This window comes from Protopterus annectens, chromosome 16.part0, assembly GCF_019279795.1.
Source record: "Protopterus annectens isolate FY-2018-M chromosome 16.part0, PAN1.0, whole genome shotgun sequence".
NCBI classification, from domain to species: domain Eukaryota; kingdom Metazoa; phylum Chordata; order Ceratodontiformes; family Protopteridae; genus Protopterus; species Protopterus annectens.
The window spans coordinates 561,750,475-561,767,393 of NC_056750.1; the positions used below are offsets into that span (position 1 = coordinate 561,750,475).

Here is a 16,919-nt window from a genome sequence, read left to right on the forward strand (position 1 = left end):
GGATTCTCTGCACAGTCCTACATTTTACTTATACCTATAATGTCAGCTGGTACATGTTCATATCCTTTCCTATTTAGTTTTTGTTTCCTGCTGCTATTTCTCTGCCTGGTAAATCATGCCCTAACTCTTTTTTTATTGGTAGTACCTGCCGTGTGTATTCTTATTCTGAATTTGTTTTTCAGTTATGCATTTACTTTGCCTTTGTTGCATGTAGTCACAGCTGTTATACATTAAACATTCTTCCAAAAGCTAAGCACTTTCTTTTCTCCCCTTTATTTTTACTATTTGTATTATATATCTTTTATCTGTAAACAGCCATTAGGTGGTTCAGGAGTTCCTAGTTATGCCCTACTTCCCAGCAAATGTCCAGCGAAGCATGAGGCACAGGATGTACAATGAGCTGACAGCGGAGGTCATTCCCATCACTTCCGCAAGGGGTGCACCCTTTAAGCAACACTGCACCTCTCCCCAAAGCACTTAGAGATGGTTTACTTGGTCTTCCCCAGGGAAACTGTACCACCTGGTGTGCTTTCAAGTGCAGCCATCCGTCCTTACGCTCCTCCAGGAGAGACACACAGGCCACACCCCTTCCCTCCTCCCCCCTCCCTGCCTGGCTCCTCCATTGCTGGGGCTGATAATCGAACCCCAGTCATCTAGGTCATAATCAGGACTCCATCCTTCTGCACCATGGAGCCAGGGAGTAACATACTTTTTCTTTCTGTTGCTTCCCAATGTTGCATGTAATGATATTAAGGAAGATGACTTTCAAAATTAAATCTTACATTACCAAACTGAGAATCACAGGATCATTCTGTGTAATGAACTTTGTTTACCACCGTGTTGATTAAAGAGTTTCATTTTTGATCTGAACCCTGTGACACTCCTTTAGTCACTGCACCCCTCTTTTTTGATGTATTCCCATTTCAAAATTTTCTGAACCCTGTTGAGCAGGCTGCCGGTATGAGACACTCTCTTAGACTAAGAGTTTAACTCATGGTCAGGGGACAGGATCTTGCTGTCTTTCAATTCAGTCACATTGCTAGAGACAGGCAACATTTATCTTTGTCTTTCATTTAGTACATTGGTCATCCAAAGGCCTTTTGTGTGATGTGTCAGATGTGACTTTCCACCTACTGCATTAGCTCATATACTCTACTGGCATAAGGATATTTACTTATTTTTAAGGAGTGATTTTATATTTTACTGTACCCCTTTTTGTAACTTCTTGTGTCTGCTTTGTACCCAGTTTTGTGCTGTCCTCTAAAACTGTAGTACCACAGCATCCTGCTAAGATCTAATAAAAAATCAAAGTTTTATAATATTACTAGGTCTTGCACATGGCATTTATGTGTGTATCAATATATACCTGCAAGGTATGCTTGGTGGAAGTTTTCTGAAAATCTTCACTGAAAATCTTCAGTAAACAGTGTGAAAAGGCAGCAGATACCTTCATTAGAACTTTATTAAAAAAGTCAAACATAATTAGTTCAGTATATGTATTTCACTCTCACTAACCATGATTTGTAGCAGTAATACTTTGTAACTCTGCTTTCTTGTGCCCGTCTGATAATTTAACGCATGACATATAATTCTTTTTATCGATTAACCACTTAAATGGGTGACTGTCTTAGAAATACACAATACACGTGTCTTCTGAAGGAATCAAACCTACAGCCAGAGGCTAATGCTATTTTAACAGTGAAGTATCTAAAACAAATGATCTATACTGCCACATAGTTTCTTTCCTGCTGAGCACTTTAATATATCACAGGAGATAATTATGTTTTAATAAACAAAGTATGGAGTAATAATTTCTGATTTAAATATTGAATAATTTAAAGATTGGTATTGTAACAGTTTTGCTCACACAGCTTTTTTGACAAAATATTAAATATTTCAGTAAACAGTAAACAATATGACATACTAGGTTTAACTGTATGGACTTGCACTTTCCAAAGTGTTCTATGAAGTAAATGTATTTATTTTTTTAGCTATGGAAAGGTAACTGAAGACAGGAAGCACTGCAAAACAGCTACTTGTGAAAAATTTGAGAGGGGGCACACAGTGAATCTTAAACGAAACTAAGAAAAGACAAGAGATATGTAGTTTTATGTGAAATGTTAAATATCTTATTTAAGTTTATGCAAGAAATGAATGTAACGGGATTCAAACCTGTCACTAGTTTCACTGTTTTGTCTAATCATTGTGTTGTAGTACTTACATAGGCTCATGTTCAGGTAATGCTTGATTTCATTTATTATTAGGGAATCTGTGAACTTGGTAGGACTGCTCTGAAGCTTTATGTTTTAAACATTAACAGGAATGCCTTCATCTAGCAGTAAGTTTACAGAGGCTTTAGACTACTTACCAAGCTGAGAGGATGAATGGAAATTGAGCAGACTTACTAAAGAACTGTTTAAAAAAGAAAAGAAAGGAAAAAAATGGCTGGGAAAAAGAACAAAGGTTAAGAGCAGGAGGCTTCTCTTAACCTACAGGTTCTTTTAACAAGGAATTTAGCTGCCATACTCCACTATCCTATTTTGCTAAAAACTTAATGACGTTTTCCTTGAGTAGTTTATTCTGTGTCTGTTTCTGTCTCTCCAGCTCAGCAAGGGGATCAAGGGGAAGAGATTGAGGTTACTTCGAAGCCCTGTCAACAGCCTAATTTCTTGTTTCAAAAACCCCCATCTCTCTCTGCTCCGTTCCACGGCATTTGTTTAATTATAGGTTTTCAAAGAGAAGGCCGGCGGGCATGCATTGGAGGGGGGGAATCAGCTCTCGAACCCTGTCATTTAACCACGTTGGAGTGCCGCTGCAAATGGGGAATCTAGAAATTTTCTCCTCAAGGTGCAGAGTGGACTGTCTGAGCCCCAGCGTGAATATAATGACAGATGCATTTTACTGCAAGCTGGGATTGAATGGGGCCCGACCACAGGTTCCTTGTCAGAAAAGTGATTATTTTTGTCATATGCTGACAGTTTTGGTTTCATATATTTTCTTTCTTTTTTTTTTTTTTTTTTTTTTGTCTGAAAATGCGTAGGTATCTATGAAACCCCAGGTGGAACGATTCTTCGCCATGCTCATTTAGATATTGAGACCTTTACCCTGGATAGGGAAGTAAGAAAAATCAAGCAGCAGCTTTCTCAGAAGTTTTCAGAGCAAATATACAATGGTACGTATCTAGCTGTAAGTCATGGCTAATGTGTGACAGTCTATTTATATAGTACCTTGATATAAATGTAGTTATTCAGCATTTATGGCTAACAAAAAAACAGACATTTAACCTTTCATTTCTGTGTGTCTTGTTTGAATTTTAGCAGTTTTATACACAGGTTTACAAATGTTATACAGTATCCCCTCTAATGTGACTAGTGTAATATTGTTCTCTTGTATAAAATGATGTGCACATTTACTCCATTAATTTTATATCCAGGTAATTATAAACTGTTGGACTGCCCATTTCAGGTTATGGGCTTCAAACCTTGATCTTATTTGTAGTTTGCCTCCTTAACTTGTAAATTATACAGGCAGTTTTATTTTGAATAAGAATGGACACGTTATGTTTGGTTCACAGTGGTGTGCTGCATCTCACACCTAATACATCTACAGATAGTCCTGTTTTTCTGTGATGGAATAAAAGTTATATGTTAAACATTCTTTTAGTGGATTTGGACACAAAAAATATAATTCTTTATGCATGTTTTGGAGGTATAACCATAGTCCTGATCACAATGAATCTTAGCAGATTCCTGCTGCCCTTCTGCCTCTAGTATTGTTAGTATTTATTCCACTTTTACAGTAGTTAAAAAGTAAGGTAAAAACAGTTTATGTTAAGGTCCTACCATGTTGCATCTTCAAATGAGACATTTGCCTGCAGATGAGCTTTGACAGTTCTGAATTCATTAAGAATGAAAAGCATACAGTACTAAAGATCTGTCTGTATTTCACATTATCTTTTACATAGCAAATCATTTACACTAATTTACAAAAGAAAACCAGACTGGGAGATTGTGGGTCTTGTGTATGATTACAACAATGAACGTGACAGACTGGGGATGACTTGTAAATGTCAGTGTTCCTCTTGTTTTAGAGCATGCATTACAATATTCATCTGGCACAGAATAGCTATTTAGGTTAAGAAAAGCTCAGCCCACCTCATTCATTGGATATTTAGTGTAATTACTTTCCCGGCTCCAGTTAAACCATAGCTGGTGGTGAATTTCCGTTAAATGTGATACATTAGCACTCTAATCTCTGTACCACCTACAGAGTCCCAGTATGTATTTTAAGAAGGACACTGCACCAGATTAAGGCCCTTTTCTGTCTCATTTTCTTTTTTTCATAGTAAGGCTCTTTTTAAAACTGCAAAAGAGGATGTCCTTAAAAGTGGAAATGAGTTAAAAGTCTGACTAGAAAGTTGAAGTGTGGCTTAAACACATCACTCTTTACAGTTGCATATGTGGTGTGTGATAACAGCTGGTGCTTTTTCTAAAATGTGTAAGTATTATAGAGCTGGCAGGGTTGGGAAGTAGAAGGTGAAAATCTTATTTTTTCATTAACCCTTTGTGAGATTAGTCATACATCGCCATGAAGGTGTTTAGAAATTCAGGGCTACCTTTAAAAGTTGTTTTTATTTACCCATGTTGGCTGAGCTAGTCCATTAGGCCTTTGACCTCTTTGTAGGGCAGACTTTGGTGGTGATCTTTATGAAGACAGGGGGAATTCTGGTGCAAAAGTGAGGAGACCTGGGATTTTTTTTTTTGGTAAGTTTGTGGAGGAATTAAATGTTTTAGGGCACTGAGAGAATGTAGGCCAAAAAGAGAAGAAATGTTTGTGTGACTTTTCATAGTTCAGTAGATGACATTATAGGATATAAGAGGAAGAATGGAAAAAACCTTTAATGATACTATACCATTTTAGGTCATGTATTATGGAAAATGAGCATAAGTAGTTATGATCTAAAATGTCACATTGCATACATTGTAATGGATTGTAAGGTATTGCTGATGCTGTTTGTAATGAATGTCATGGAATCTTTAACACCTTCCTAAACTGCCACTTCCTTGGCCCTAGTGGGATGTTAACTGTTTTGTTGGAAGAATGGCACATCAGCAGTGAAGCATTGCCTCATCTGGCAGCATCATGGTGAGAACACAAATCCAAATATCTGAGGTGGGGATAGAACACACAACCAAAACTGTCTTGATATTAAGGACAAGGGTGCAATTTGCTGACCCGTTAGAGTATCACTCTAGAAGGACCAATCAACATAAAGATCACTGCATACTAAGCTGTAACTGACCCCTTATATGCTTATTGTCTGGAGTCATGTCTTACCTTACAATTATTTGTAATTATGGAGCTTTTAATTCAAGCTTCTTCTAAGCATTACTGTAACAGATATTGTAGATGATGGAGAGATTCACATGCAGGAAAAATAAAAAAAAAAATAGATACATTAACAGTTGAATTAAATGCAGTGAGGTTATTGTTTTCCCTAATATAGTCAATACCAGGAATGTTATGCGTAACTTTTCACTATTTCAGAAGTGAATAAATATAGTATGTGCCACTGGGATTGTAATGCAAGTTTGATGTAAGGCTGTATTGATATGCTGGTTGAACCCGGTCAGTAGCACTTTTTGCTGTCCAGAGAATCAGCTAAAATCACTGAGCACTAAATGTTCACATCTTCCATTCCCAATCAGGAAATTTTGCCTTGTAGTCTTCAATTAGATTCTGCCAGTCTCTGTGTGACTCAGCAAATCACTTGGCTATGCAATTCTCTTTAATCGAGGCACCTGTTTTAGTGGGCTTAGCTAGTTAACAAGTAAAAAAGCCATGGTTAAACATACTATAGCTATGTAGCCCCTATTTCAGACTTCAGCACCATGAATATCCCTGGTAAACATGAAGCAAAAAAAAAAAAGGTGTATTCAAGATTTGCAGTCTTTCTTCATAATTTATGCAAAATGCACTGAAAGTTGAAACTGACATGTATATTTATTTATTTATTTGTTTGTTTGTTTGTTTACCTACCTTCCTTGTTTATTTACTTATGCTATCCAGGGTTTACATCTGAATTGTAATGCATTGCCAGTGGATGCCCATGTAGAAAAGATCCATAAAGCATTTAATGCACTTTGCTTTAAAGAGTAAACAAGTAGTGCATATTAAATGGAGAGCACAAAAATCACACATTTATTACACCGGGCAGAAATAAGGAACAGACAATACAAATATATACAGTTTGATACAGAAATGCAGAAGCAGACGTTCATGGCATTGAGCATAAATAAATAAACAACAGAGGGTACAGATCCTAACAGTACGGATTATATAAAATGAGAGCTGGAGATCAGAGATACACCATGAGAGTGTCTGTGTGGTTTGCACTGTACATAAGAAGAATTAACATGTATGGACATGAAGACATTCATGCACACATTCAAGCACAAAGTCACACAAACAAAATGGCTTACGTTGTATATTAGCATTAAAAATTATTATAGTTACTCAAAGCTGTTCATCTTTTTTGCACCTACACTCTGTTTCGGACTTTACTTGAAGCATGCTTCCTTTTCCCAAACATTTGTGCTAACCTAGAATTTCTTGAAATGTTCAACTGATTTTTGTCCCAGCAGTCCATTGCTCTATCATTTTGAAGGCAGCTGCTTCACTTATGGCAATCTTTTTTCATGTTATTCTGTTTAGAATAGCTTGTAAACTGTTGTCCAGAGCTTTCAGGCAGCCTCATTCTTCCTTTCCTTGTGTAATACAATATCCCCACCACTAGATGAAGGTCTTTAACAATGTCTTGAAAGCAGATTTTTTCTTTCTACCTACAGTGGTTCTCTGACGTCACTGGATGTTCTTCGTGTTTCACTGTTGCAGTCATCACATTTGGGTTATCTGCTTGCAGTAGCCCTCAGTCGGCCTGATTAACAAAGTCTTGGGTCCTGCGTCGGTTGCTGTCTCTTCTTCCATGACATCAGGTAGTCAGGGGTATAAAACATGCAGCCAACACCATTACATCAGTCCTTCTTGCCTTGCAGTGCCCGAAGCAGAAGCAGTTCGCAAGTGCCGGTCAGCCTACTCCTGAAATTTTCATTTTCGAGTTTCAGAACCAAAGTCTTCAACTAAAGCTAAGTACCCCATTGGGGAAACTTTTTCTTGCTCTAAACCGGTCAGTAAAAGTAAATAATTGCATTTCTTGTGGAAAGCAGATACCTCATAAAGATTTTCATTCGTACTGTATTCCTTGCCTAGGCCCTGACTACGACATACCTCGCTGTCGGTTTTGTGCCTTGTTTAAACAACGAACTGTCCATCTTCGATATATTTTTGCTTCTAAATATTTTGGTGTTCGATTCAATTATCCAGATATATCTTCAGTAAGCCATTCAACTACTGACATTCCAAAAAAATGCAAAGATAAAGACAGAGACAGGCTGCCTAGGTCCAAAGCTGCCGATGACGCTTCTCCTAAGCCAGTCGCCAGTTCGCCAGTACTCAGTGAGGTGCTTTCGCAGCCCCTGAAACCTGCTACTTCAGATTCGCAGGCCTCTACTGAGACCCATTCGGAGTTTGGTATGCAACGAGATGCTTCAGCTGTGGAACCTGGGGATGTCTCTACCTTGGATGGGTCCAGAGCCGCTGTTCAGGCACCGGCTTTTGAGGGTGTATTCAGGCCTACTGACTTGCATATCAAACCGACGCCATCTTCTTCTTCAAGGCCTAAAGCTCGAACCATGCCTAGAAAACAGACGCCACGACCGCATGGTCCGGCCTCTATGCCTAAAAAACAAATAATAAGAATGGCTGAAGACCTTATTATTTTTAATCAGGGGAAGCCAACCTTCCCCTTCTAAGAAAACTCCAGCTTTACTCCGTAGCATATCGCCTACTCCGAGGTGATCTCTGCCTAACATATAAAGCTATGTCAAACCCAGAGCTGTTGGACATGCTACACCTAAAGAAATCCCAATCCCTCCGAGCTACACACTCTAGGGACCTAAACCTTGTCACCACAATAAACAGGACATGCTGGAGGGTAGATTCCTGTCCCAGAGACTTCCTATACTCTGGAACAAGCTACCCATCTATGTCAAGCAAAGTTCTTCATTAGCACTCTTCAAGAAAAATCTTGATGAGTGGATGGGAAATAGAAAATACACCCCAGGGATCACTTCTGTGTCTCTGCTCGATAGTGGCACAGGAAAATAACTTTCTTGGGTGGCGTAAGCCATGGAACCTTGCTGGCTGGGCTTACGTAGGCACTTGGGCCGATAGCCTAGTACCTACCTATGAACCTATAAGAGACCTAGGACTGAATTTGCTTATGATACTTCTGTCCAGAATTCTGAAATTTATGTTTCCTCTGATGACCAGGATTTACCCTTCTCTACCTATGAGGATTCTGATGCAGAGGGCTCTATTCCCTCTGCTTCCCCCCCAGTGGATTTCTCCTTTGGTGAAACCTTGCATACTCTTAGGGAGCATTTTCGCTGGGAAAGCCAGGATTACTCTAATTCTGAAAAGAGGCTTAGGGATTTCTTACTCCTGCCCCAACACAGGCCTTTAGCTATACCTCCTGAACTAGACATTGTTGATGATGCCTTTTCGGAATCTAGCTTGGCCCCTGATTCTTTACCTCCTGCTCCCAGAAAACCAGATGGATATTACAGTGTTCCTGACTCTCACAAGTTCCTTTTTAAAAATCCTACTGTGGATCCTGAGATCATTTCACAGGGACCCAAGGGCATTAAATCTACTACTGCCAAAAATCCTACCCCCTGTGATAAAGACTCCAGGGCGCTGGATAGATAGGGTAAGAAGGTATACACTTCTGCAACCTTGGCCATTGGGGCTTTAAACTGCCAGTTTCATATGTTAAAGTATCAGCAGCATATTATTGGATTGCTTAAACAGAAAATTATGTTGATTCCTGATTGTGCTGAAAATAAGGATTTACAGGATTTCATGCATTCTGCTGAACAGGTTAGAAAACATACTTTACAATGTGGTTTTGATTCACTAGAGGCATCTTGCAGGGCTGCTGTCACTGGGTCTGTACTTAGAAGGCATGCTTGGCTTAAGGAGCAATGCTTGCCAGATCATGTTAAAGCTAAATTAGTGGATGCTCCCTTAAATCAGGACCACCTGTTTGGTAACACGACAGAAGAAGTTCTTAAAAAGATGGAGTAAAAAGCTAAATCTATGCAAACTATTAAAGATTTCTTACAAGTACAACCTCCAAGATTTAGTAGGCATTGGCCCTCTAAGAATTGGTCCTTTCCTGCATCTTTCAGGCCTTCTCAGTCCAAACCCAGATCCAGCAGAACACCCAGGCTTCAGTCCCAGGGTACGCACAGGACTAAGCAGTGGGGGGCCCCTACTTCCAAATCTGTGAGTAGCAAAACTCCCCTCTATGGTAAACTGTTTCAATGACTTAACTTTAAAACTTCCAAGTGCTTCTCAGCTGACTGCCCTTTTGGGGAGAAAGATTGCTCTACATGCAAAAAAATGGGAACTCATTATCCAGGATAAATGGGTTTTAAATATAGTTTCCCAAGGATACAGATTTTGCTTCCACACGTTACCAACCCCAAACGGTTGGCCAGATCTACCCCCAAATCAGTGGGCAGATGCTCAAAAGCAAGTACTCTCTCTCTCTCTTAAGCATAAAGGCTATTCAGACTGTACCAGAAGAGGAAAAGGGACAAGGTTTTTACTCAAGACTGTTCCTGGTACCCAGAAAAGACAGCTCATGGTGGCCTATCCTGGACCTGTCTACTTTAAATACTTTTTTGGTGATTCCTAAATTCAAGATGCTAACTCTTCACCAGTTGCTTCCTATGCTAGGCAAAGATGCCTGGTTGGCAACACTCTATTTAAAGGAAGCATACCTGCACATCCCAAACAGGGAATCTTGCAGACGATACCTACACTTCAAAGCAGGCTACATGCACCATCAGTTCTCTGCACTGCCCTTTGGCTTATCTACTGCGCCCAGAGTATTCACAAAGTACCTAGCTCCAGTCATTGCATTTTGCAGGCAAACAAATATTCAAATGTACCCATACCTGGACGATTGTCTAATTCAGGCAGAAAGCCAGGACATACTTTTGAATCATCTGGCTTTTGTACAAAGGGTGCTAACTTGTCTGGGGTACACCATAAACGAAAAGAAATCACACCTGGTACCCTGTCAACAAATTATATTCCTGGGATCAAGCTTGAATACAACTTCCCAGATGGCTTTCCTCACAAATTAATTTGACAACTTACTTCAAACTACTGGCCACAAAAGCCCTGTTATCTGCAAGGCAAATACTGCAAGCCTTGGGGTTCATGGCCTCCTGCATTCTTCTATTTCCATATGCAAGACTGCATATGCAAAGGCTTTCGACACAATACCCCACTTGGGTATTGTAGAAAAACTTACCAGCTTAAATGTAAACCCATATGTCACAAGATGGGTTGCAAACTGGCTTAAGGACAGAACCCACAGGGTTAGAGTTGCTGGCGCTATGTCAGACTCCAAGCCGGTCACAAGTGGTGTCCCACAGGGCTCGGTCCTTGGCCCCCTATTGTTCGGCATCTACTTCTCAGAAGTACAGGCCAACATGGGAGGACTTTGGCTGACAAAGTTTGATGACGACTGCAAACTGGCAGCCATAGTGGAAAGTGCATCGGACACGGATATCCTTCAGAAGGGACTCACGGAAACAGATAGCTGGTGCCAGAGCCATGGCCTGAAGTTAAACGCCAAAAAATGTATAGTCATACCCTTAGGGAAAAACAAGGTAACCCCAAGCTACCATATAGGTGGGAATCCACTAAGCACAGAAGAGGTTATCAGGGACCTGGGGACCCAGGTTGACAGTGGCCTTTCTTTTGACACTCACGTTGCTAAAGTGGTTAGAAAGACTTTCTACATTGCCCACCTGATCATGAAGGGATTCACATCCAGATCTAGTGAGGTCATTGTTCCCCTGTACTCTTCACTTATCAGACCAATGATCGAGTACAATGCCCCATTCGGGATGTATCTCACCCGACATCTGCAGCAATTGGAGAGACCCCAAAAGTTCCTCACCAAAAGGATAAAGGGACTCCAAAATCTGTCATATGCTGCCAGATTGAAGAAACTCCAGCTCTATTCAGTCGCATACCGTCTGCTCAGAGGTGACATGTGCCTGACATACAAGGCCATGTCCAACCCGGAATTAATGGACATGCTCCACCTCAAAAAATCCAAATCCACCAAAACCACTAGAGCAAGCGACTTAAACCTTAGCACGGATATAAATAGGACGCGCTGGAGGGATAGATTTATCACTCAGAGACTCCCTATGCTGTGGAATAAAATCCCGGTCCATGTGAGGCAGAGCACCTCGCTGGCTCTGTTCAAGAGAAATCTTGACCTGTGGATGGGAGATCATAGGTTTACCCCGGGAATCATCTCTGTGTCACTGCTGGACAGAGGCACAACAAACTAATGGGCACAGTATTTTTTCATATAAGGGGTGGCGTAAGCCACAAAACTTTGGGCTAGGCTTATAAATGCCTTAGGGCAGATAGCCTAGTATAAACCTTTGTACCTATATGAGGAAACTACAATGGTATCTAAAAAGCCTATGGTGTCAATATTCTCAGGATCTAGAAGCAGTGATTCCTATCATACCTTGCCTACAGTTAGAGTTCCTTTGGTGGGCAGAGGCCTGCCACCAAAACAAGGGGCTACCATTCACCCTACCCCCTGCTGCCCAAATCCTAACAACAGACGCATCAGACTATGTATGGGGGGCTCACCTAGCAAGGAAGTGCATTCAGGGTAAATGGAGCCCAAGTCAAATGCACCTGCATATCAATCAGAAAGAAATGTTAGCTGTACAGAATGCTCTGACAGCCTTCAAGGACCACATACTTCCAGGATAATTAATGGTAAAGACGGACAACACCACTGTTATGTGGTACATAAACAAGCAGAGGGGTACCCATTCTTACCCCCTCTGCAGACTAGCAATGACAGTGCGAAACACAGCCTTGAGCTACCAAGTGCATCTCCAGGCTCAGTTCCTGCCAGGAAAACTAAATACACTGGGAGACGGACTAAGCAGAAACCTCATGGACCCACACGAATGGAAACTGGAACCAAAAACTTTCAACATGTTGACAAACAAATGGGGGGAGCCCAGATATAAACCTGTTTGCCTCCCCCCAGAACTACCAGTTGGACAAATTTTGCACAAGGACTCCCCACAAACAAGCTTGGAAAGTAGATGCTTTGTCCTTCAGCTGGAAAAACCTATCAGTTTATGCCTTTCCTCCTCTGCCTCTGCTCTCCAAAGTACTACTAAAGATCAAGCAGGACAAACCAAAGGCGATATTGATTGCACCAGACTGGCCACGCCAACACTGATACCCCCTCTTGCGCAGTGTGTGACTGTTGGCTCCATGGCACCTGCCTCAGACCCCTACCCTGTTGTCTCAGCAGGAGAACCAGATTCTGCACCCTCAGCTTCAAACCCTGAACCTAGCAGACTGGCTAATCACCTAACCTCTCCTTTACCATCCTTCAGTAAACAAGTCATGGATATCATTTTAGAGGCAAGGAGGCCTAGTACTAGAAAATCTTATGCTGAAAAATGGAAAAGATTCTGTGCCTGGAACCAGTCTCAAGGGATGAGCACAGCAGTGCCAAACTTACCTCAGATTCTTAAATACTTAACTGAGATGCTTCACAAGGGCCTTTCTTTTTCCTCCATCAAAATCCACGTCTCAGCCATTTCAGCTCATTATAACACAGACCCTCCCTTCTTCTCTCATCCACTGCTCAAGCAGTTCCTCAGAGGGGCCAAAAATTTAAGATCACCAAAGAGAGCCCCAACTCCAGCCTGGAACCTTAACGTTGTATTGGAGAAACTCACCCTTCCTCCTTTCGAGCCAGCTGCTAGTGCAGATTTATAATTCCTTTCTTGGAAAACAGCTTTCCTTTTAGCAACAACTTCAGCAAGAAGGGTATCTGAATTACAGGCCCTTATGGCAGTGGAGCCTTTCATCATCTTTCATACGGACAGGGTGTCCCTCAAAACCAATCCCTCCTTCATGCCCAAGGTGTGGTATTCAGTGTGGCTCTTAATCAGTCCATTCATTTGCCAACCTTCTTTCCTAATCCATAGAACAAAGGGGAGCAGATACTGCACTCCTTAGATGTGTACAGACAACTTAGATTTTACTTGGACAGGACTAAACCTCAAAGGAAATCTGAACAACTGCTGGTGGCATTTGCTGCAGGGGCATAGGGGAAGGCTATTTCAAAGCAAACCATTTCTAAATGGATAGGCCATTGCATTCATTTCTGCTATAAGCACCATGGAAAACCTATCCCACAGGGAATCAGACCCCATTCAACCAGGGCTGCATCTACCTCTACAGCCTTTCTCAAAGATGTCTCTACCAGGGAAGTCCTAGAAGCTGCTCCCTGGAGTTCTGTACATACTTTCACCAAGCATTACCATCTGCCAGTTTTCTCTAAAGCCAGAGCTGTCTTTGTCACTGCAGTCTTGCAGGGCCTTATAGCTGGTCCTAATGCTATCTAAATTCCTCCTCCCATCCATAGCTTTGGGAATCTACCCAAATATGATGACTGCAACAGTAAAACACGAAAAACATAGTACACTTGTGTACACTTAGCATAAATGTAGATGTTCGAGTGTATTCACTGTTGCAGTCCTGGTTACCCTCCCTCCAGCCCCCTGACTTCTTTTGGCTATACCTCTACTCTCCTTTACTATGCTTAAAAGCTTTTTGGTGTATTTGCTTTTTTTGTTGTAGGTATAACCTTGTGTGTGTGTGTATATATATATATATATATATATATATATATATATATATATATTATTGCTTCCCATTAAGGGGGCACCTGACTACCTGACATCACAGAAGAAGAGACAGCAACCAACGCAGGACCCAAGACTTTGTTAATCAGGCCGACTGAGGGCTACTGCAAGCAGATAACCCAAATGTGATGACTGCAACAATGAATACACTCGAACATCTATATTTATGCTAAGTGTACACAGCTGTTCTTTTTCTGACATCATGCATCCACTTCCGTAGTTCCTTCCTTCCACAGCAGTTTCAATGTCTGATCCAAAATGTGATACATTTTTAATGCAGTTTTTGTATGCTTAAGCCCAGTGAATCTTTGCAAAAACCCTAGCTGAAAAAGTGGTCTGCTATACCAGAAGACCATTCTGAATGCTACATACATATGTACAGACAGGTCTACCTGAAAACGCCGAAAGTCCACAACGCTGACAATAAGAACACAGACACCGGAAGATCGACAGTTGAGAATCCCGACGCTGAGAATACCGACATGTTAAGGTAAGTGTGCGATAGGGACGGACATTAGGGTCAGGGTGTGGGTAAGGTAAGTGTGTGATAGTGACGGACGTTAGGGTAGGGTGCGGGTCAGGTAAGTGTGCAATAGTGACGGACTTTAGGTTTAGGGGGGGTTAAGAGAGTTAGGGTTAGGGTGCGGGTAAGGTAAGTGTTCAGTAGTGATGGACTTGAGGGTTGGGGCGGATTAAGTGAGTTAGGGTTAGGGTGCGGGTAAGGTAAGTGTGCGATAGTGATGGACCTTAGGGTTAGCGTTTGGGTTAAGATTAGTGCATAGATAGTTGTGTATGTAAGGTTTAGTGAAGGTTTGTAAGGTTTTTGGTGTGCTTGTGTTGTGTGTGTGTTTTTCGGGAAAGGTATTTGTTTTGTTGATTGTCGGGATTGTGGTTTGTCGGGCATGTGAAGTTTCGTGTTTTTGAACTTTCGGTTTTGTCGTGTCGGTTATTTCGTTGTCGTGTTTTGGCGTGTCGGTGTTATCAGGTAGACCCGTACAGACATACATACATATGTACACAGATAAATAAGGAAAAACTTTGGTGCCTGCTTGTATTTTTTTTTTTTTTTTTTCTGGAGAAGAGATAGCAGAAATAGTCTCTACCAGCGGTGCTGAGTTGTTTCACAAAAAGATATGCTATTTTTCCATTGTGAAGTAGACTTTTTCAAGGCCCATAAAATGTTCATTACAGGGATTTTGTCTTCAACCATCAACAGGTTCTTCAAATGGCATTAAGACACAATAAGATAATGGTCTCCGAGGATCCTATTGTTCCATGGAAGAACTCCTGGCTTTGTCTACAGAGGTTTTCGCCATGACAGATAATTCTTTTGAATCCAGTTTTTACCATAAGATACACCAACTGCACTCAGGAAGTGCTTTTTGAAGTTCAGTTTGTCATGGCATGTTTCATGATTTTCTTCCACTGATGAACGATACCAGGTTTCCCCACTTCTCACTTAAGAACTCCTTGTCAAAGACATCTCTTAGATCAGAGATAAAAATAACTGATGAAAGCGTCATTGCTTAAAAGGGCGACATCCTCTTTTGAAATAAGTTGAAATTGTTGTCACAGTCTGTAATTTGTCATTCCATTGGTGTCATGATAAAAATGTTCAGATGTGACATATAGAGTCTGCGTGTCATTAGCTTTTTAATTGGGTGGTGCTGAAGCCCTTTTCAAAGAGTCTGCTAGAGTTTGTGTTTGATACTGTGGATTCTGAAGTGAAGCCCAGTATTTAAATGTCGGTGCACGTGTCTTTTCTCTTTAAATCAATGTCATCCCTTGTCTTCAGTGTTCTCCATTTGTGTCTGGATAAGTAATCCTCTGAGAACCTTTTTCTTAAAGTTATAGAGGTTGTGACGTTTGCAAGATGATATGGAAAAAAATGCTTCACTTCTTAGACTGTTTGGAGACCTAAAGCTGCGCAGAGTCTGATGCTCCCCGTCTTCTACCTTGTCTGTGAACAGGTTGACAGAATCTACCCAGAAAGGGATTTCCTTACTTTTTATATATGCCTCAGTAGCATGGTGTAAAGCATTTGGATGGGCTCCCCAAAGTAAAGTCAAGAAGAGGAACATCTAAGGAAGCTTATCTGTGTGACAGATCTGCTCAGTTTGTACCTTGAGAGCTAAAATGATGGACCATGTGTCCTGTATGGCCATATGTACTGCCAAGATCTTTGGCAATGGAGGCTTCTTGATGAAGTCTTCTCTTGAAAAGAAGAATAAAACAAGGATATCTGATGTTCTTACCTGCCTGCCTACCATATTAAAGCATATTTGAAGTTTATGACCTGGTTAATTCTTTTGAGTTTGCCCTTTTACTTCAAACTTGACTACATTTTTTGGGGGTTCCACTGCGGGATTGCAGCAGGAGGCCCTCAATGCTTCCTTCATAGGGTCTGCCCCATAGGGCTATGAGCACAGTTTCAGTTTTTGAAGAGAAGAAGAAGTAAATAACAAGAGATTAAGACCATTCTTAAGTGCACAAAAATCCAGTGTAAAAATTTGTAGTCTCACCGGCAACAAACATAAGCAGCACCAAGGTTGGAAGCCAGCCTTTCCTAAGGCTCAAGCTTCTTTACAGTCTCTCTGGGTCTATATTACATCATCGAATGCTTAAAAAAAGCAAATGATGATTAATCGACCCCATGTAAGTGAAAGCTTACATTGTCGAAACCTCAGAACAGCGAAACGTTACATAAATTGGTGGACTGTGCCCCCACTTAAATATACCAACTCTGAGATCGCACTACACTGCCAAAAATGGCAACGTAACGGAAGCGGCCAAGCAAATTCTTTCCCAGGGAAAGAATTTGTTTAAAATCAGCTTCACTATTTTGCCTTTTCGTTCTTTTATGTTCGATCATAGGTTCATAGGTTCATACTTGGCTATCTGCCCTAGGGCATTTATAAGCCCAGCCAGAGTGTGTGTGGCTTTCACCACCCCTTAGGATGAGAATACTATATCCATTAGTTTGCTGTGCCTCTGTCCAGCAGTGACACAGAG

At 41.1% G+C, this 16,919-nt stretch overlaps 1 protein-coding gene across 1 annotated transcript in view; it reads left to right on the top strand.

Annotated features, from left to right (window-relative positions):
• The window catches only part of ASS1 (argininosuccinate synthase 1), a 681,159-nt gene that overhangs the window by 530,493 nt on the left and 133,747 nt on the right, over nucleotides 1-16,919 (top strand). The window contains exon 13 of the mRNA XM_044057968.1: nucleotides 3,041-3,172. Within this exon, the coding sequence (XP_043913903.1) occupies nucleotides 3,041-3,172 (132 nt within the window). The remainder of the gene's footprint in view (nucleotides 1-3,040; nucleotides 3,173-16,919) is intronic.